At 39.9% G+C, this 22,116-nt stretch overlaps 1 protein-coding gene across 1 annotated transcript in view; it reads right to left on the reverse strand.

Moving 5' to 3' along the window:
* The window catches only part of NCKAP5 (NCK associated protein 5), a 347,717-nt gene extending 326,929 nt beyond the window's left edge, over positions 1–20,788 (reverse strand). Inside the window, exons 1-2 of the mRNA XM_053982988.1 lie at positions 20,724–20,788; positions 8,730–8,858 (exon numbers count right to left, since the gene is read on the reverse strand). Coding sequence (XP_053838963.1) covers positions 8,730–8,798 — 69 coding nt within the window. The 5' untranslated portion in view covers positions 8,799–8,858; positions 20,724–20,788. The remainder of the gene's footprint in view (positions 1–8,729; positions 8,859–20,723) is intronic.
* Positions 20,789–22,116: the final 1,328 nt, after the last annotated feature.

A 22,116-nucleotide genomic window follows, 5' to 3' on the forward strand; every position in this document is an offset into this window, starting at 1 on the left:
TTTATTTTTGTAACATCCAACTTGTCTATTGTACCACGCTGAACTTTCATTCCCGAATAACACTCAAAATTCATGCATTTATCTCTTGCTTTTTTCTTCATTTTCATTTTTGGTTCCGCCTCTGCAGCTAAATCAGTATCTTTAAAAGCTTATTAGGAGTTATTGAGAATTTAATACTTTAATGTCAAAAGTCTGACAGTGAAATTACTGAGATTCTGTAGCAACATAGGCCAATTTTCCAGCTTTTTTAGAATGCAACAGAATATGATTGCCCTGTTTTTTCCCAGTCCATCTGCCAGCTAATTTGCAGGCCCAAGTAAAACCACCTTTTCTGTTCTGTTCTTACTTTTCCTTCACTTTTGCATCCAGTTCGGTGGCAATGTACAATGGTAGATCAGTTGCATAAATTTCTTATAAAGCTTCTCTTTTAACCTTCAAGCCTTGTGTTTGTCACTTTAAGTTTATGTGCCAAAGACATGAGAAAGCAAAAGCCAGCAGTTTGTCAAAGCATGATCTCTGGGGATGTGGGTACTGTTTCAGCTGTCACCATGTCACCCTATACACCTATTGATGTAACTTTTGATGTGCAGCAACAAATGGTAAACAATTCCTCTCCCAGAGAGCACTTCTGCCTGTGTTGGAGTCAGTGCTTTTGATCAATAAACCACTGAGCTATATTCCAGTAGGAATACTATTCGAAGTTTTGCTCAGGAACAACATGCTCCATGCACTATTTGTTTTCAGGGCCGTGCGTTTTTTATTTCTAATCTCTCTTCAAGCATCTCTCCACTGCTCATTGTTTATCCACATCTCCAGTTCCTGAAAAGGATCACTGGTTTCTATTGGTGTAAGCTTTAATCAAGGCAATAGGTCACTGTCTGTATCACCACAAGAACAAATTTCAGTTCTTTCTGTGGCACTGGTACCGAACAGAGCCATTTCTTCATGTTAGACCTGGCACTTACTTCTAACATCATTCCCTGGGTTCGCTGAGTCCTTTTGGACTCACAGCCACTGTGATTCTTAATTTTGATGTAAGGTTTGCCAGGCTGCTCCAGAGTTTATAAATGTGACTAACAGTAACCAACTGCTGTCAGAACATTCAGTGCTTTACACACTTCTTCATTTTCAAATCCTCTTCTGCAAATGCATTGCAAACTAGCCATCTCTACCACTGCTACACAGAAGTGCCATAATTTCTCTCAGTGTAACTAGTGACTGTGCTCTTTATCCAAGCTGATGTAGATTCTACTCCTGGTACCTTAGATGTACTACTGTGTTGGCAAGTGATGTCCTTAAATCCATGCAGACCACAGTTCCCTACATTATTTGTATTACTGGTATGCTAATATCAAGCCTAAACACTTCTCTCCCATATCAGTGGTTTCTCTTTTCTCTTCACCTCTCAGCAGTTTCTGCTGAAAACTGATCCATTTGGATGGCTCTTTTCTTCTGCTGAACACACCAGAGCTCTTGTCTCAATTTTCACTTTATTAAAAATGCAAATGCAGAGCAGTCTGTGCTCTTGGCACTATTTTTATAGGTAGCTCAGTTTCCTCAAAGTCCAGGTGCTAAAGGCCCTGGGTGTGCACAACAGAATCTGTCCTGTTTAGATAGCTTTTACACACTCAGACCCCACTGGGATTTTCTTTTCCTACAAAGTTCCAGTCAATTCCAGGACTATCTATTATGCAGACAGTTGATAGCACTTCATCTGCCCAGTCTGAGGATGTCCTGACAGATTTGCAGAATTGCGTGGTACTATCCTTGCAATGAGGAAGATGCAGAGGGGTTAGAACAAGATGATCTTTATGATCCCTTCCAACTCAAACCATTCTATGATGCTATGAATAGATTTTTCTTAGAATTCTGTTTACTGAGCCCTTATGTCAATTCCATATCTTATGGTTTTCCTCACGAATGTGCAAACCTTCACCTTTGCACTTAGGAACACAACCTGTACTCCACTGCTGTTCTCCCCTGTATTCTGTCTTCTACATCAAAATTCCACACTTGTCACCTTTATTAAACTGTTCTCCTTGACCTACTCTCCCCCTGGATGCACTGGATGTTAGGGATGCTTTATCTTGCCTCTGAAAAACACCAAAAACTTTTTGTTTGAAGCTCACAATCTGGGTGCATTTTCCAGTGCTGAACCATACTTGTGCAGCAACTCCTAACTCTGATTCAACCCGTGACATGGGCTTTTCCATGACGATGTACCCAGATGAACAAAATTCTGAATTAGAAATTAGCACACAAATCAAAATTCAAATCAAAATTCCAGAGAGGGCAAAAAATGGAGTCCCTGCAGACTCCAAAGGAATTTGGCAGCAGCTTTTAGGTGGAAAAAAATATTCAAGCTACAAAACTTAGAATATTAGCCGACATCTGACAAGGCAATATTTTTAATGCCACCTTTCATTTTGAAATGCTGGATTATGTTACGTTGCACAGTGATGTCAGATACACTATCAATGTCACTGTCAACTAAAAAAAAAAAAAAAATAGTCAGAGCTATTCCCAGAATTTAATTCCCAGACATGAAGGGTTTCCCTCCTGCCTTGCTGCTGCAGCACTTTTCACAGCTCTTCTCCAGCGTCATGTTTTCTGTGACACCTTTCATCTGAGGATATCAAAGCAAGCCACAGACTCACGCTAATAGCAGACTATTCCTGGAATACTCATGAGGTAAGAAATTACTGTAACACCCAATTTATTGACAAGAAAACTGAATCAGAATTTTGTTAATGAGAAAACTGAATTAGAAATGTATTAAACCGAGTTAGGAATTGATTAGAGGTGACAGATGTCAGACTTAACCCCCGAATTCCTGGCTCCCAGCCCCGGAGAACACATGCACACTTCTCAGCAGTCTCCAATTGAACTCAGTGGTTTTGCCCATGCCACCAATCCAGCTGCAGGCAGATGAAGGTGTTCCTCCCACGCCCCAGAGCAATTCATTACATTCCACTCTACCCCTATTACAACAAAGTGGTGCCATTAAAGCCCATCCTACAGAGCCCCACGGGAGCCTGTGACCAGAATGAAAGCAGCAGGGCACAGTTCACGAGCCACCACTGAAGCTCTTCACCACAACTTGCTTTCAGAAGCAAAAGCCTCATTTTAAATAAAACAAAAACTTCTGCTTTGATAAATGCTGGCTGCTTCAAAAAGATATTCTGTTCTCAAATCTCCCCAGCTAAATGCTACCACAGCTGTAAGGGTGAACCATGTGTGTAGTCAGGCTGGGAATTATCCACATAAATAAAGAGCACAGCTTGAAACATTGACTTTTTCCTGATCAAAAGGGCCTGGGAGGCAACTGGACATTTGGATCAGGCAAAGGATAGGGCTTTTATTATTTTCAAAGAACACCCCAGTGAATAGAGTAGCCAATGTGGTCCTGGTGGCAGTGATATGTTCTAACACTCCCCTCATCTCACACAAATTACTTAAAAGCTTGGCTTTGGGTCTATTTATAGTTTGGGGATTTCATTTTTCTTTTTGTTTAAGAACTTTTGTAGGGAAAACCTGAAATACAATCAATCCTTTCATGAGGCTTTTTTAATATCATTGCCTGTCTAAGCTACTCCCTCACATACCAAATAATAAATTACAAATATTAACAAAGAAATCTTCTCATATGTCTTCATTTTACCCATATTTAAAAAAAGGTGCCTAAATTCTATCAAAGTACATTTTTTATTATGAATTTTCATGTTAGTTTTCTTTGTATATTGCAACCTGAAATGAATAAAGGACACAGAAAAATTCCTTTCCTTCCTGTTTTTATCTAGTTTCTTTCACTATATATTTTCAACTAGTTACGCTTAAATGCAAGATTCAACAGGAAAAAACATATTCATGAAAAAAATAAAGCCTGTGAAATATTCACACTCTTGCATTTTGAAAAGCTGTTCTATTTAACCAAACTTAAAAGGTTTTAAGGCACACAAAGCAAAATGTTCTTCAGAAAGAACTGTTTCTCTTCTAACAGAAAACAATCAGACATGGGTGTTACATGACATTTAAGAAACATATTCCAAATAAATGCACTCCTTCAATATTATGAATTCTGCAGTTTGTTTTCATGCTAAACAGATATACTGTGGCAATAACAGCAATGACTTTGGTCTTGACTTCTTGCACAGCAAACCAGAATGACGCAGAGTTCACCTTATTCTTCAACTGTTGTCTATCTTATCATCTTATAACCACATATACAATATAATATCCTTACAAATGTCATAAATACATGACAAATGCAGATTTGTTGTTTAAAACAAAGAAGATTCAATCTTTAGTTCTCCTATCTCAAACCAATTTGGTTTTCAGAGTTGTGGTGCTTTGATTGGAATCAATTTGCAGAAGAAAACTTTATAAACTCAAAATACAGTAGCATCACTTGTACAACAGATGAGACAATAAGGTAGTATAAAAATATACTGAAACTGTAAAAGGTATATCCTCCTTGGGTGGTATGTTTTGGGTTTTAAATGCCAGGCAGAAGTTGCAAAGATATTTTCTATCTAACTGATCTCATAGGATTACCTGTGAAAATTGTTATGAAGTTAATATTTTCTAACTGTTTCACCTGAATACAAAGCTATAAAACATCAATGTCACTGCAGGCTTACCTGCTTTGGCTGCAAATGTAAATGAGTGGGTGTATAACAAATCTTCAGCATGGTGCCAATATTGGAAACCTGCAGAGCAGTAACAGCCATGGGCTATACTGGAGATTTCTGGAATACCACCTGGGATATTATGACTAAAAGCTGATAGAGATCTAATTTAATTGAAGCTAACAGCAAGATGTCCCTTTGACCTGGGCAGCAGTAGTAGCAATTCCTCTGGCTTTTCTTAATGGTGGTAGAATTCTGGAGCTTGTTAAATTTCATGGTTTCAAACCACTAACTTCCAGTAAAGCATTAATCACCACTCATAGTTTAAAAAATCACATCAGTCCTATTTTAAAAAGGACTGCCCTATGACTGACATTTTATGAGCATATTTGTGCACTTTATTTTTTAATTTTAAAATTATTATTTGCTCTCATTGTAAAGCTTATTTCCCCAAGACACCACCTGCAAGGGGTAGAGTAGTACAGGAAATAAAACTGAACCCTTCCTTATCTGAGTGATCCAAAAGTAGTTACTGTGCCTGTGGTGTAAGGAAGAGTGCTTCATTAGTTCTGGAATTTCTCCCTGTTTGAAGGATGTCCCTAACATGGATCTTTCTTATTTGAAGCCTGAAACTCATTGTTTGATAGGCCAGACCTGAATACAAAACGCTGATGAAATTTATGGTTGTATTTTGAAGGCCCAGATCCATACCCTAAGGAGAGAGAAGTCATGTTTTTTCTTCAGAAACACCACTTTCCTCTTCTCACTCTGCCATCAAATACCTTCATAGCTTCTATACTCAGAGTCTAAGAGCAGAGAAAGGAAGAGAATTTTTTTGTTGTTGTTTTTTTAACATCCCTATGCAATACTTGTAGATTAAATAATGGAAAAAAACATTCCAGAAGATTACAATCTGATGCAGATGGGAAAAGCAGCAGAGCCAGGCAGGGTAAGGAATGTTATCAGAAACGCCTATTTGTATCTCAGGGTCCAGAGTGCAAAAGTAGAAACATATTTTCCTTAAACACCCAGAAGTTAGAATTCTTTCTGAGATATGATAATGCTTAAACTCTCCACCAAAGAAGGAGAAGCTGATTTGAGAGAATCAAGGCCAGATTTCCCAAGCAGAGTGTCCAACCCTGAATGCCTGAGAGGTTAAACAGAAAACATTTGGGCAGAGAGAGGACAAGAGAGACCCAAGGACAAGCAGGGGACTGGGCTAAAGCATGATGCTCAAACAGAATTTGATTATACAAGGGTAAATAAGATAGACATATATGAAGGCCTCTTAATAATAATTAAGGCCTCTTAATAATAATTAAGAGGAGGTATGCTAGAACAAGAATTTGGGGACAAAAAGGAAAATACAAAGGGTTTTGCCTTTCCTGATTCAATTTCGTGGAGTCACAAGGCATCCATGTGACTTACTACAGGCTGCTGAAGGCACTTGCGTCTCAGAATGTCTCTTCCAATTTGTTATGAAATAATAGCTGGGAGTAGACAACAAAGTACTCAGAAGTTTCTAGTGAAATGTATGGATGGCACTCTCAGATCTAGTTACACATATTCTGCTCAATGAAAAGCTTCAGAGACACAGACCTGTAACACCCCAGTACAGCAAATGGATGTGTGCCCTGAAACTCAACACAGGTGATGCAACCTGTAGCAGAAGATATTGCTGTAAATGCCACCTGTAGCAGAAGATATTGCTTTACAACAGGGTGATGACAGCATGCTGGGTTTAGATGCACAAATTATTGAAGTATTGCAATATTTCTTTCCCTCAAAACATTTCCTTCAACACTTTAACACCAAAATGGGTTAATCAGCCACAGAACTTTAGCTGCCACATGTTGGCACTAATTCATTGACCTCAAGCCAGTGCTTGAAGCCTGATTTCAGCTGTGTGCACTCTCCCACCCTACTTAGCCCTTGCTGAAGAGCAGGGAGGGAGTGTCACCATCCCATACAGCCATGGTTTCTGATTCTCCTCCAGTTAAGTCCTTATGGATGCTTCAATATGCACATTGCACTGATTATAACACAAAGCACTTTGGATGGTGTCACACACACAGTATTCCCTATGTTGTTGGCAAATGTCTCTCTCTACTCTCCCTTACTCATAGAGAAGGGTAAGAATTAGACATAGTGCCCTACCTTGCCTATAAATCAAATCCAAATTTCCACTAGGTGGGACTGGAAGCCAGAAATATCTGGTTCTTTGTTCCCACCCACACAGCACATTACAGTCTCCTCTGAGAAATGAAAGTTTCTATCTTAATACATTTAGTAAAGGCTAAATCTAGTCCATTACATCAGTGAGAACATTTAGGGGAGAATAGTACTGATCTGCCATATTAAACAATGTCTTTATGCAAAACCCACAACTGCTAGCATTTCCCTTAGCTTTCAGTACCCCGTTTCTATGAGTATTCTTTTCTCCAGATAAATATTGACAGTCTGTGGTCGATTGTTTGGATCACAGCAGTACATTTTAGCTGCCGGATTTAGGCTGGAGTCTGTTTTGGGGCTGTGTATGCCTAGAACCAATAACAGAAACTAACAGGGACTAAACAGACTTCTGAGCCTACAAACCTTTCAGATTTTGTCTGTATCCGGGTGTATTACATCAAGCTGTGAGTTCATACCAAACCTTCTTTCTCTGCCCACAAGCTAGAAAGAGTTTTAAAGTGCTGGGAGCAGGACCTGACCTGCTGAGTGCGTGCAAGCTGAGAGAGCAGGTTTTGTTGCAGGCTGAACAACCTGAAATCAGTCACGTCTCAGTCTCAGAGCCCTGAGCTGCATGGCCTGCACAGGGGCAGCTTAAACAGCTCTTCCTTAGGGTCCTGAGCAGCTCAGACTCTGGGAGAGGATTCACTCTTCTTGACTACTTTTATTTCTTTCCAATTAATTATATTTTTCTGAGAAAAGGGATGTAAATTCATCAGCATAAGAAATGGTGCCAAGAAAAGGACAGAGCCCTTTTTAAACATTCTCTGCACATTTCTTCACTGGCCACCTGACGTTACCTGAGATGTGCCTTGTAGCTCAAGCCTGAGGGAGAGGAGCAGAGTCCTTAAAGGGGTGGAAACCTGGGAAGGTGGATCTGCTCTGCTGACCCCAATAAAGAACACAGCAGGTGATTGAAGAGCATCAGTGGATAGACTGAAACCTGCTGAGTCCATGTTCACTGCTATTAGCATGCCACTGAGCTTTATACTTTGGAGAGAAAAAAGGCCCAAACCACAATTTTAGCATAAAATGAAGGAAACAACATAATTGTAATAATGACTAAAATTCAGGTAGTGGGGTTAGCACAGGTGTGGCATTGCAGGCAAAAGGGCTTTGGGGTCCCACAGTCACCACCTCTATGAGTGTCAAAGAGATGGCACAGGCATCCTTGGATCTCTCAGCTTTGCCTGTTTCAGTATTTGCAGAATGTCAAGCTAAATACCTGACACAGGCACTTGTATCCTCATACACAACTCTTCCACATCTATGAGCATTTTCTGGCATCTATGAGCATTTTCAGCATATAGCTCTAAAAACTTCTTTTTTTGTCTTAGTCATCCTTTGAAAACATTAACTAAAAAATAAATCTAGAATACAATCTCCAAGGAATTTAAATCCTAGGTACAGGAAAAGCAATTGTTTTACAGCATGTGGCATTTATACTTCTCTTTCAGTAGATATTAATTTATAGATTTGCTATGGTGAACATATTTTTGCTGATGTCCTGATAGACATTTCTGACAGAGGACCTCAGCCACTTACAGCCCTCATATACTAAATATGAAGTAACACAGGATGATCCCACAGAAGCTGAGTAGTATTTTAATAAAAAAAAATCTGTTATAATTGTCTGGATTCCTTGTGCAAATTCAATTAATTCAGGGACGTGTTCCTATATGATGACAAGTTTCTACCTACATGTTGTAAAATTCCTCCAGTACTTTTTTGTTGGAGAATCTGAATAATCACAAGATGTTGTGATATTGTGATGAAGAGATAAACACCTTTAACATATATGTATTTGTGAGTATTGCCTCTTAAAAACTATATAAGATATATTCAGTAAATGCAGTAAATATTCATTCTTACCACAAGACTGCTGTCCAGAGAAAGTCTTTTCCCAAATTCCCTTTTCTGTAGCTGTCTTTTTTTCTCCATAGCTGTGGTTATTTGTTTTCCTTTTGATCGACTAGAAATGTCAGGCTGCTTTCAGCATCACTGGAAGAAAAAAAAAAAGTAAAATATTTAAATGCGTATTTCAATATCCTACTAAACTGTTACTGTCTTCCATCATTAACTTTGTAATAACCCAACAGCTAATAACTTTGTGTTTCTAGTAGGCTGTATTCCAGGAATAAATGTTCTGTGCCAAAAAATCGAAACTCTCCAAACAGAAATATTACCAATATGTTTGGGTCGCTTCTCAAAGGCAGAAGAAAAAAAAAAAAAATCTGCTACATCTGCCTTAAGCAATACACCCATGTTTCCACAGTCTTTTGAACTGGGCAGGGAGCTGAATTTGCAGAGCCAATGAATTACCTGAGGCTGGGCAGGGGGAGGAAAACAGTTTGTTTCACATTAATTGCACTCCTCAGCAAGCCCCGTTTGTTGGCACATCTGTGCTGCTACTGGGATGTACAAATTTTGGACCTAATCCTGAAAAGTTCTAAAAGCTTTCAACTCCCATTATCCTTAACGAGAGACAAATGCTCTCAGCACTTTCCTTACTTTTTTAAGGTCAAAGATTCTGCTGTAATTATCAGACAGTCCCACTGCCTGTAAAGAACAGCCAGGGAATTCAGCCCATAAAGCTACCACAGAGGGAATTAATCTTTCCAGTTTTGTAGGGTTTGGTAATTCCTGCCCAGTGGTTTCCACTAAAGCCAAGCCACAGCTTACAAGTAACAACTACCAGTTCTCTTCCTAAATGTTTTTGTTGCTATGTGTATCTGAAAGTTTCAGCTTGTATTTTAAGATATTTATTGTTTGTGATACAGGAATGTGGGCAAAGTTAATGAATTTATTTGGAATGTACAGAAAGTAGAATGATAACAGAAATCAGAATCTAGCCTAAATTAAGGCAGGCAGATATACTCATAGAGAACCATGCACAGGAGTTTTCTCTTGCATCTCATAGTGACTGTATTTACTATATCACAGTTCCACTGACTGAGAAACAAGACTTGGCAAAAGAAGAAGATCTGTGTGTTTCTGATCCTTTTTTGCTTGTTGGGAGCATCACCTTGGGTCACACACAGCCAGGTGATGCACAAATACCCCTGCTGCAGGGTAGCACAGCTGGCATTCCCAGAAGTAGCCTTGCACATGCCCTCCAGACACATTTGCATGCCTGTGGAGAGACTCAACTTCTCACGCACCTGTGAACGATCCCATCTGTCGCTGTGGGGATATCAAGCGGATAAACCCTTCACAGCTCTTCCCTCAAGCTGACCCCAAATGCTCTGCCACGAGGGCACACAGGAGCCTGAACGTGGGCCAAGCCCAGGCTGCCTGCAAGGAGAGCAGGATGCCCCAGGCCCAGCTGCTGAAGCCAGCTGGAATCCAGAGGCACACTGAGATCATTGGGAACAGCGTGGGCATCACACTGGGACTGCTCTTTGAAAGCACTTCCCGTGGGGAAGCCCTGAGTGCTCCAGCTACCAAACCATACAGTGGTGAATCCAGCCTTCTATTGAACAGCACCTGGTGGTTCCTACACTTCTTTTGTACTTCTGGTTTATACTCATGCAAGACCAGAATCTAGGCTATTTTCTCCCAAACAGATAAAATTTAACCTCTCTATATATTCATCTAAGGAACACATGCAATGAGAACATGTACCTACAATAGTAGGAAAATCTGTCATTGCACTCTGCTCATTGCTGCCTTGTGGGGTTTTCTTCAGGTTTACTGGTAAGCCTTTGCTTGCTTTTTTTGTAGCTCCAACCCTAAAACTACACATGCTAATAAGGAATCTCAAAGGTGTGATATCACATAATTCCTATTGTTTCCTGATTAGTGAGCAAAAGAAACACTGCAACGGATTTAAACAAACACAGCAGTAATGTATTACATTGTTTGTGTGATTACGCCAGAAATTAGCAAATGACCTTATGTAATCATTATATCATTCTCCTGAGCATGGAGAGCAAGTCATGCCTGGAGAGCATGACTTCCACCAAGGGAGACTTTGTTGAGCACGGAACCACTCAGGAATGAGCTAGTGAGAGCTACAGCTGGAGCCAGTAATCCCCATGGAAGGTCAAGTACTTAATTTAAGTGCCTGAAGTTTCTGTCTGCAGGTATTTGGTGAAACTGTCCCAAATTCTAGTTTAGAAGTAAAAGCAGGAAGGATTATTATTAATTATTCCTATAGTTTATATGTTGCCCTGGGCACTTGAGGTGGATTTACTAGCCATAACTAGCACAGCACAAGGACCTGCTCATGTACTGATACAGCAGCTGCAGACCTGCTGGCTCCACTGCTTCCCCCACACACACCACGGGAGCTCCCACCTCTGCACATTACCTTTAGCAGGCTGTCACACACCTCTCTGAAGAGTTAACCACCTAAGGCTAAGCACACAAAGTTTCGGATCACACGTAATTATCAGACAAGATAATACAATACATCACCTGTACCAACATATGTTGATGCCTCAAAGTACCCATCTCAGGAGGCCTTTAAAGAAAAATGATCATCGGAGTGAAGCACTTAGGAAAAACAGAACAGGTTTCCATCTTGGAACGGTCATTTTTGCGCATCATACTGCTTGTCACAAAGAAAAAATGGCCCTCCCAAGTATATCTCTCTTCCTCTGAGACCAAACAAAAGACTAACATAAACTCAAAATGGAGCTAACACATCCGCTGGGAAGCTCAGCAGAAGAGAACAGCTGTCCAGATGGAACAGTCTTGAAAGTGCTGAGAACCAGTTTGCCCAAACATCAGAAATACTGTTTTTGTGTTACCAAGAGAACACCTGCCTTCCCTGACCAATTTTCTTGTCAATATGTTTACAGCAAAGACCCCAGTGATCAGCACTCAGACCCTGATGATCCCATTTAACTCGGTGGAACTGTGAACTATTGCAAAGTCACATCTGATTTATGGTGTCTTCACCCATACTGCACTCAGACGTGTATATTCCTGAACCTTTGGGGGCTCATCTTCTAGTTCTTTGTGCTGCAAGAAATGTTTCTGCTTGCTCTAGGACTCTTCCCTAAGGGGGAAGCTCATCTATGCTGAGCATATGGGGGCAGGGACTTGGTTTAGAGCACTCAGGGATGAAGGCTGTATGCCCAAGAAGTGTACGGGGATCAATCTAAGACAATGCAGGTCCCAGATGTTTGCCCAGTGTTTGCATTGAGCTCAGGGCTCAAGGTTTTGTATGGACACAGAAAAAACTCGCAGAGGAAGACCCAAGTGTGATCTTGCTTCAATAGGGTATTGCCCTCACTGCTGAGGAAGCCAGCAAGCCAGAGGCATCAGCTTGATTATATACCCTAAAGTACAGTATTCTTAGTACTCGGTACAAGAATGTTCACTATTTCAGGAGATGGCTTGAAAAGTATGTCCTGGAGAAATAGTGTGATTAACATAGAAAAGCACTCTCTAGAATCTGAGAGAAATTTCTTGGATTATAATACCCTCTTCATTTCTAGTAGTAACAAAGGATGATTGATGTATATTGCTTTAGCTGATGAAAACGTACATCATATTCCTCAGATAAGCATCCAAGATATTTTCAGGCAGTTTGAAACTGCAGTCACATTTCAACAGAAATTTCACATTATGCCAACATATGCCAGCTGGGAACTAGCATGCAGTAGATCTGTTTGGTAACTGGAAAGGGATTGTATTTATTTTTCTCTTACAAACATGTATAAATTTAACAGTTATGACACATGACAAAAATTATATCTCTGCAAGCCAGCACCTTTTGTTTAAATTCAGGGTAGATACAATGCAGCCTCCCCACTCTTGGCTTTGCACAACTTAATGCTGCCAAAAGGCAAAACACCCACGGGGCAGCAAGGTATTCCCTCTCAGCAGCCAGCTTGTCTTTCCTAGCTGTTAACAAGAGGAGAGAATTTGTGGTTTGTGGAAATCTGTTGGGTAACAGAATGAGGCCAGAGTTACACAGTGATCACCTTTAAATGCTTTTCCTACTCTGTTAGCCCTGCTTGCTTGACAGCCAGACTTTAAGACTGAGAGAAAACAACCAGAACTGATATTATCCCTCAGCAAAGAGAGGAGGAGGGAAATAATATCACTGGCATAGGTCAGGAGTCAGCAATGAGAAAGTAAAGATTGTCGTCAATGTAAATGTTAGTCAGAATGAACAGGTAACCTAAAGGTGAAAGATTTTATATCTCATTACCAATCTGTGGAGTGATTCAGTTTCCTCGGAACCTAATTGAATTGAGTCTGTCATTTTGCAGCTGGGTTTCTTTTGCCAGCTCTGGTGTTAACATCAGTGTGCATCCACTGGTGTTTGTTGTGGCCTTTACAGGGGAAGTACAGCCAGTACAGTTTATCAGGGCCTCTGAAACTGGAAGGGAAAAAAATATCCCAGAACTAAAGAGCTGATGTTTGTTTAACAGATCAAAGTCCACCTCTATAAAATCACTAAATTTTTCTTGCTAGGCATGGGACAGTAAAAATATACTAGGTTTATACTAATGAATTTGATTATTTTCCTTGGTTTTTTGGGGAGGGTTGGGTTTTTTCTTCCCCTAATGGCAGAGTATTCAAAACATTCTGCCTAGTCATTAAAAGGCAACCGTGACCATGGTTTCATTTCCACACCCTTATCTCTCCCCATCGTGGTATTTAGCTTGGTCATGACTTTAAATGACAAAGCAGAAAAATAATTCCTAAATTCTCCCTTGAGTTGGTGTTTCAAAATTCTACACTTGGTAAATAGAAAACTGCAACAACATCAGCACTTCTACAACCTGACACTTAGCTAAATGCCTTTTGGTTTGCCCCAGTGTATTTCACAGCAGCACCACGGGCAGGCCCTGCTTAATGCCAAATACTCCCAGGTATTTGCTGAGGCTGCTCAGCAGTTCATTAGCACTAATGTACATGTCATGCACTCACACCCAGTGGATTAAGTTGCTATTTAGATTAGCAAGCTGCATTTTTGCAGACAGGGAAGGAGAATGTGCCATGTGCCAGCATTAATGAGTTAATTAAATTAGAAAAGTTCCAATGCAGGAAGCTAAAATGCTTAGATGAGTAGAATATTATGGGAATTACAAGACAGCAAACATAGTACTGCTGTACCATTCTGCCTATATACCTAGATATTGACTGGCTTTGGAAAGTTGTATTAAAATATGTGTCAAGTGGTTCTGAAATATCTGGGCAGAATAATATTCTTTTCTAGTTCTCTTTTTTGATGTTGTTTTTGTGTGGAATAATTAATTTTCATACACCCCAAATTTCTTACAATCTCCAAAGCTGTTACAAAGTTTACTCAAACTGTACAGGCAGTACCCAGAGTCAACTCTGCCCTGCAAGTTATTTTGTGACCCAAAACACTCTCTAATCCAGTGGTCCTATAGTTCTGACTGAAAACTTTCCAGAGGTCATAGAATCACAGAATGACTTGGTTTGAAATGGACTTTAAAGATCACCTTGTTCTGACCCCCACACCCCACACCCAACTAGACCAAGTTGCTTCAAGCCCCATCCAACCTGGCCTCAAACACTCTCAGGGATGGGGCATCCACAACTTATCCAGACAACCCATGCCTCACCACCCTCTGAGAAAAGGATTCCTAACACCTAACCCAAATCTCTCGTCTTTTAGTTTAAAATCATTCCCCCTTGTCCTACCACTGTCTGCCCATCATATACCAGGCCACGCTAAAGTAGCCCCCCAAAGAAGTGTGGGAAGGGCCAGAGCTAGACAAGGAACCTTCTCATCTCTCACCTTTCCTTGGCAGGGTGTTGGACTAGATGATCTCCTAACTATGCAAAGATTCTTTGACTATTTGTTATTTCAGTGAAGCACAATGACATTGACACAAGGCAGTCTACAAAGGGTTGCCTCATTTGAGAGCCAAATGCTGTGGATCTCTCCTGCCCTTACCCCATCCCTCAGAGGGGAAACAGTAGAGCACATAGGATGGCCTCATGCAATTTCTGACTGGTCAACACTTGCCAGCAAAGAAGAGACTCAGCAGCATGTTTTAGAAACACATTTGAAAGACAGCATCCCAGCTCTAAATTCCATAATGTTTCAGCCACAGTTTTCAAAACATTTATGCTTTCTTCATGCAAGATAATCTTCCATTTATTCAGCAAACTAAACAACCAGTAAAGCTTTCTATAGCGCTGCTCTGAGGATTTAAACAAGTTAAGATTAAAGGCTTAAATCCAGCAAACCTATCAATGTGCTCAAAATAATACCAGGAATTTCAATACATGAGAAAATAAATAATATGGCATTAAAGATGTTATTACTACGACAGCTGTCAAGATGAATTGCATGAGAAGCATTTAAAAGATTTATATCTCAGTATCTCACCAGGTTAATTAAATGGATGCATGCATTCATTTAAGAGGATAAGGTGGGTTGCAGTGACATAAAATGAGAGGGCTCAAGATTATATTCTTTCAGCAGGAACAGGTTGAACCAATATCATTTCCGTATTCTGTAATAAGCATGATTCATCCGTTGCCATTTTCAGCTCTCATTTTCTTTCTGCTAGAAAAAAAAAGACTATGAACATTTATAGACTAACATAATCAAAGCTTTAACCTTTTCAATGTTTTCTATTTGGATTGGCTGTCCATTTTTATCATAGGATTTCAGGGCCATGCCTCAGGGAGGAGAGGAATCGCCAGTAAATTACACCAAAGAATGCTGAAAGGTCAAAGGATTACCCTCCCCTGTTTGCTTTTATGGGACATATGAAGCATTCATATCATGTAATAAAATTATCAAGACAAAAATTATGAAAGATGAGCAGATAGAATGCATGAATCTGTAGTCAGGACAGCATGGGAAGAAAAAGGTGATATTATAGTGTTATCATCAATAAAAAACAGATTATGACAACAGTGTTTCTGTATCCTTAGCTTCTGCACTGAAATCAAATCCTTCAGAACACTGTAAGACCTGTAACCAAGAAAGAGACATCCAAGCATGACTGAGGCTATTCAGGCTGAAGGAAACATTAGATCCAAGGCTCCCATTTCTTGGCTCAGTTTCTAACCACCTATTATTATATATTATTTATTACCAAATACTATTATAAATGATGTGAAATAGATTATTATTTGGTAAACATGGACTCCTTAGTTACTGAGCCTCTTTCAGCAATGCAAGGCTGTTAACCTGCAAAAGTCATGTTCTGAGCATAGCAGCAGCTGCCTCTGGGGGCTTCAACACATATTTGTCTCCCATGGGAACCACAGCTGAGCTTAGTCAGAAATAGTCAGTTCCAGCCACCTGCAGAAGCTGAACTCAGGACCTGAGGAAATTTCACTGTTACTGTTCACAGACCTACAGGGTTATGTGGCGATTTCGACGTTCAAAAGCAAATGCCCCATTTATATCCCAACAAAGACTCCTCTGGCATCAGTTAGATGTAACCTCTAATCTAATACATCATTAATAGGGCTAGTTATTTCTCATGGTAAAGTGGCTGGTTGGCAGCAGAGACTCAACAAAAATCCCATCAAACATTGAATTACAGATCTTCTTCAGAGGCAGTGACATCCAGTTCATCTAATATGTTCCAGAAAAATTAAATCCAGCATCTGAATCAGTTTGATAGACAACTAACTGGAGAAAAGAATTTAGAACACATAGTCAAATTCTCTGTTTTGCTCACTTTGATTTTTGTTTTCTTCTCATTTTTTCTTTTATCAGTATAAATCAAGGCACTGCTCAAGAAAGTCTAAAAATTTCAGACCTACATATAAGATCTGTATCAGGGTCTCTATTGCAAGCAATGGTGGACTGCCAATTCAGTTTTTGAAACTGGAAGTAGGAGCTTTTGAAATGTGCCTAAAGATCCCTCCGTCTGAGGCAGATGCATTTCAGTCAGCATCTCTTTTGCCTGCCCATCTGTTTTAATCATAGTCCAGAGGGACCACTAAAAATCATCAGTTCATTGTGTGCACTCCACCCCTTCCACCTGCACTGCTCAAAGAGATGCTGATGTCTGTGATGGTCACAGTATCCCAAACAAATGCAACTCCTTTTGGTCCTCCTTGCCAGCAGAGATTAAAGGAATAAAAGATCATTTATTTACTGTGGTATTCCAACTCAGTGGATATAAAGAATTATTAAACCATCTTAACATAGTGTTCAGACATCTGGTTTTACTCCTCAGAGCACTGGGTGACACTTCAAAACGTTCACATGGCTCAAAGGAAAACTCCCTATAGGAAAGTAAGTATTGTAAAAACGTTTCCTTAGTTACTAGTAACACGTTCAGCTTCCAGCTCTGTGCATCCTTAGATAACCAAAGTTATCTGCATCAGAGGAAAATGTCAGTGTCTAGGCTGCAGAATTTGTTCCTAATGAACCTGGGGCTTTGCGGGTTGTAACACAGTGTCTCACGTTTCACCTTGCTGTACAGACACTCCCAGTGGGCCAGGGGCTGTCCTTACATTACAGGCAATAACCTCATGATGAAGGTATTACTTCAACAGTTCAATAACAGCCCAGAAAAGAAAGTGAATCAAGCTCATAATCTCATTCTGTCCTGTGAAAAATAAGGGAAGATAAGGTACAGTGAAATGCATATCATCCCTCCATGACCTGGGAAGGGGGCAGCTGAGAAAGGGCTCCACTCTGCCATTTGCATCATGTGAAAATAGTTCCTCCACTTCACCATGACTAAAGTCCACCCTGGGGAAGAACAAAAGGGGAAAGACAGCACTGATCTCTTCCAGCCAGACCAGAACTGAGCCCCTGGTTTGAAGGGATGGACTAGCAGGGAGCAAAGCATGAACACACAGCCTCAGTCAGCTGAGCAGCTCCAGGTGCTTCCCACACAGAACATCATGCATATTTCTATCAGAAAAAATTCATGTATTACTTCTTTTTCTGTGCAACTGCCTTCAGAGCTGTGTAAATCTGTGCAGTTAGGACAGCTACAGGTCCTTGGACTCTGCAGTCATCTCCATTCACTGCTATGGAAAAGACACAAGAGAGATGGTACCAGAGCAGAATTTGGAGGTGCCAGGATGAATCTAGCTGCTATAAGGATGGGCACTGAAATCCTTCAGCTGGTTCCCCACCTTTTCAGCCCTTACAGAAGTTAAAAGTCCACTCACATTTCAGCTGACCTATCACCTAAGGATGACCTAAAAGAATTCAGCTCCAACTCTCACACATGCTTCAGCAGTGTCTGTACTTCATGGTCACAGCAGAAAGGTGACAGGGTACAACTCTGCTCTACCACCTTCAGTTTTTTTGTGGGATGTATTCCCTGTACACTGATGAGAATACATAAAGAAAAACCCCAGGGAGATATCCCAGCCAATATAGATTCACTTTATTCTTACACAGCAGAGCATGTAGGACTATGGGATATCAAGACCATAAAATTGAAAGGAATTGATACACATTGATTAAACTCCACCTTCAGCTTATGGCCAAGAAAACTATCATGGAAACATTAAAAGTGAATGATGTTCTGTCTTCATGCATATTTTCTTAATGGTGACAGAACACTGCACAGTGGTGGCATATCAAGCAGCCCTCCACCTCTTACCCCTGCAATTTCAGAACAATCTCATCTCTATTGCAGAATTCAGCCTGAGCCAAAAGGATAGAGACAAACTACGGCATTCGTACAATTGCAGCAAAGATGATTAAAGTATTGACTTAGTGGGGAATGAATAACCAGTCCCTTCATAGCAGCTTTAAACAATGACAAAAAGGAGACTAAAATGTCAAGGAATGACCATCCACACAAGTTTGAGGGACATATCCTAACAGTAGGGACAGCGAGAAATTGATTAAGTTTATTGACAGTAGGCTAAAAAGAAATAAAGAGGGGGAAATGATGCTGAGTATCTGAAGAAATTACCTAAAGTGAAATCCAATGCAGAGAATCAAAGGAACACTCGTCATATGAAAAAATTGGGCAGGATGAAGTACAAAAAAAAATACTGGAAGTGAGAATGCTGCCAGAATGTCCAGCAATTCTGATGAGGAGGAAAAGAGCCTGCTCTGCCTTTCTTCTCAGCATCTCCATACTTTGCTGTAGTTCACCCACATTAGAGACAAAGGTTTTTGCATTTGAAAAAATGTTACTCCATCCTTCCTCCCCATGCCATCAGCTGCTGGCAGTGCTTATTCCAGTTCCTCAGTGTGAAGACTGTTTGTCACACACTGATTTCTAATTTCTTCATCTGCCAGAAATGTAATAAAAATGTAAATTAAAAAAATAATAATGAATTTCCTACTTAAAAGTTCATAGTTCTTCTATGTTTTATGTCATTCTCTAAGTCCTTACCTCACCTGTGCTCAGTTCTATCAAATGAAATGTCAGTGCCAGTATAGACTGCCATCACAGATAATAATCCAACACTCTGGGATTATGGATACAGTACTATCCAAAAAATATTAGAAAGAAATGAGCTATACTTTAGGATTCCTTAATCTCTCTCTCAAGCATCTGTCCATTTTGAGTGCAAAGTAAAAACAGCCCAACTACAAAAGGAGGAAAAAAAAAAAAAAAAAAAAAAAAAAAGAACACCAACCAAACCAAAACTACTGGCAAGTCGTAAGTCAGTTATTCACTAAAATCTGAAAGACATCTTTGTTTTTAAAAACAACAGTTGGGTTGGCAGACTTTTTCACCCATTTTTTTCTATAGAATTCATGTAACAACTCCAAGTGGATAATTTTTACCTAGATTATTTCTTGGAAGCAATGCTATGCAGATTTAAATAAAGCCTTTAAGTGTATAGTTTATGCACCTCTCTAGACTTGCAATAACCAAAGTTATTCAATATTACTATTTAGCTCAAAATTCAGCTGGGAAATAAAAAGTATTATTAGTATAGAAGGGAAAAATGTTAATACACTTGCATGTTCTAAAGGTTCCTCTGTGAATTTGAAAGTGTATTTCAAGACTAAATATAACCCTTAAAAGTTTGGGGTTTTTTCTACATAAGGTTTATTAAATCAGGGTGGATTGGGAAAAAAATAGTTTTGAGTATAAGCAAGGAAGAAAAAAAATCTACTTGGTTCATTTCAGGTAAACCCTAAATGTTTGCCCATATTTTGAGTTGGAGATTTAGGCTGATTCACTGACTTCTCCTGTCTCAGTTTCTCCACTGCCCTGTGAAGGTAGTAATATATGTGTCATTTACTGAATAAATCCTCTTTGTCAAAGACTTTAATAGTGAAACTTTCTATTAGTGCTGCTTCTCTGTGTCATTACTCTTCTCTATCTACCAGATGTGCACATCACTATAAACTCAAACAGGGGAATAATCCTCTCTCCAAACTCTGCTCTGTGCAGTGGAAGACACTCAGTTCTCATACACATCTTTGTTGTTCTGTCAAAATTAATTTGATGGGAGAAATTCAGCTAGAACTGAATTAAAGCCAACAAAGAAAAGATTCTGCCACCAGAAGCAGCTGCGTAGGTGAGACAGATATCCTCCAGTCCCTCCACAGATTTAAACCCATCTTCCCTGCAGGGGAAACTAGGAAGCATTAAAGCAGCATTAAAAAAAAATAATTAGAGTAGGCCCATATTTTTCTTTAATAGTGGGGGAATTAAGCAGGTTGCAGCAGTCTTTAGTGCTGTTCACCTTTGATTTTCTTTGTTGGCTCACAGTAATATTACCTGCAGCTACTGGAGAGAGGAGAAACTCTGAGTGGGACTCCAGGAAAGGGAAGAAAACAGAAAAGAAGAAGCCAGGTGGGGCCTTTATGGGACTTCTTGCCTAAAGGTGTGCCCTGAACACAAGTTTCCCATCCTTCCCCCCTTCTTGGATGAGGATCCTGTGAGTTAAATCTCCACCTTTGCTTTGCCTCACAGCAGGAGCTAAAGGGATCTAGCCTTAGCTGGGGCTGGTTAAGTCACAGACCTCAGGAGGGGTCTCAGTTATGCTTCCCAGACTTATGAACTCTCAAACTCTGCATCCAAGCTCAGAATCCTCAGTGACACATAGGATCCAAACCTGGAATTCAGGTAAAAGGAATAAGTAAAACAGGTAAAGCATAACTTGCTTTCAAACAAACAGCCAGTAGTAAAAGTGACATTTCAGGGTTTTTCTGGGGAGACAGGACCCATCAGTAAGATTTGTTCCCTGCCAGGAGCAAGGAAAACACCAGGACAGAATTGTAGCTTAAGGGAAGGTTTAGGCAAAGCACATCATTAAATTCCAGACAAGTCTACAGATTCTTAAGCAGAGAGACAAGGAGAATGGCCAACCTGAGCCCTTGTAGATTGTGCTACCCTTTTCAGTCTTTTGGTGCTCTCTTTCATTTACTGGTGCAACCTCAAAATTCAGATTAAGATCTTGGTCTCAAAAGTTAGAGCTAATAGGCAGTGACATAACAGAGAGCTGTTTATTAAAATATTACACCAGGTTTCATTTTAATGCTTGCCTTCATATAAGCAGGTGTTAAAAATCCTTAATGATTTGGCTGAACTTTTAATATTTTCTAAGCGTTTCTCATGTGTAACTGCAAAGAGAATCTGGGCCTTCTACCTCCAGCATAATATGGGGATTAGACAGGTTTGATTATTGATAATCAGGATTTTAGCATTTTACCTCTGGATTAGTGTTTCAAACTCAGATAAGGTTGATATAGAGTAAAAGTGATTTCCATCAGCTGGCTGCTCAGTGACCCCTAAGAAATATTACAAGTTGGTAGTGGACAGGTGTCTATATGATTAAAATACACTTTGCAAGCACAGTTGGCACCCTGGAATTTTCTTATTACGAATCTATAATCTGCTCCCCCCAGCTCATAAATTCAAAGTATTCAGGGGCACCGAGATGTCATTTAAAGACAAGGAGGATACAGTGTTCTTTGCTAATCTCACAAACAAAGTACCTCTGTTTCTAGAGCAGTTTTGAGTCCCTAGACAAATGCTGTTATGCACTGCAAATATTATCAATCACACTATTAAAACTCATGAATTATATATTAGGTACCAACATTAAAAACCAAATAAAAACATAAAGTGCTGTAGGTTCTCTATCAAAATCTCACAGCCAGCACCATGTATGGTGTTTACTGTGAAGAGAAGAATACACAGAGCACCAACAAAGCAGACTCACACAGGGTGTCCTACATATGCATGAACCAACATTAATTGAATCAATATTCCCAGACATCACAGAGAACTCAAGTGTTTTAGGTAGTAAAAAATGCTAAAATATTTTTGGCCAGAGAAGGTGAGCCCAGCCTCAAAATGAGGTGGTTCTCTGGCTAGGAATCAAGGAAACAGCTTTGTGTTTGAGGAGGATT

This window comes from Vidua macroura, chromosome 7 (assembly GCF_024509145.1).
Source record: "Vidua macroura isolate BioBank_ID:100142 chromosome 7, ASM2450914v1, whole genome shotgun sequence".
Taxonomy (NCBI): Eukaryota; Metazoa; Chordata; class Aves; order Passeriformes; family Viduidae; genus Vidua; species Vidua macroura.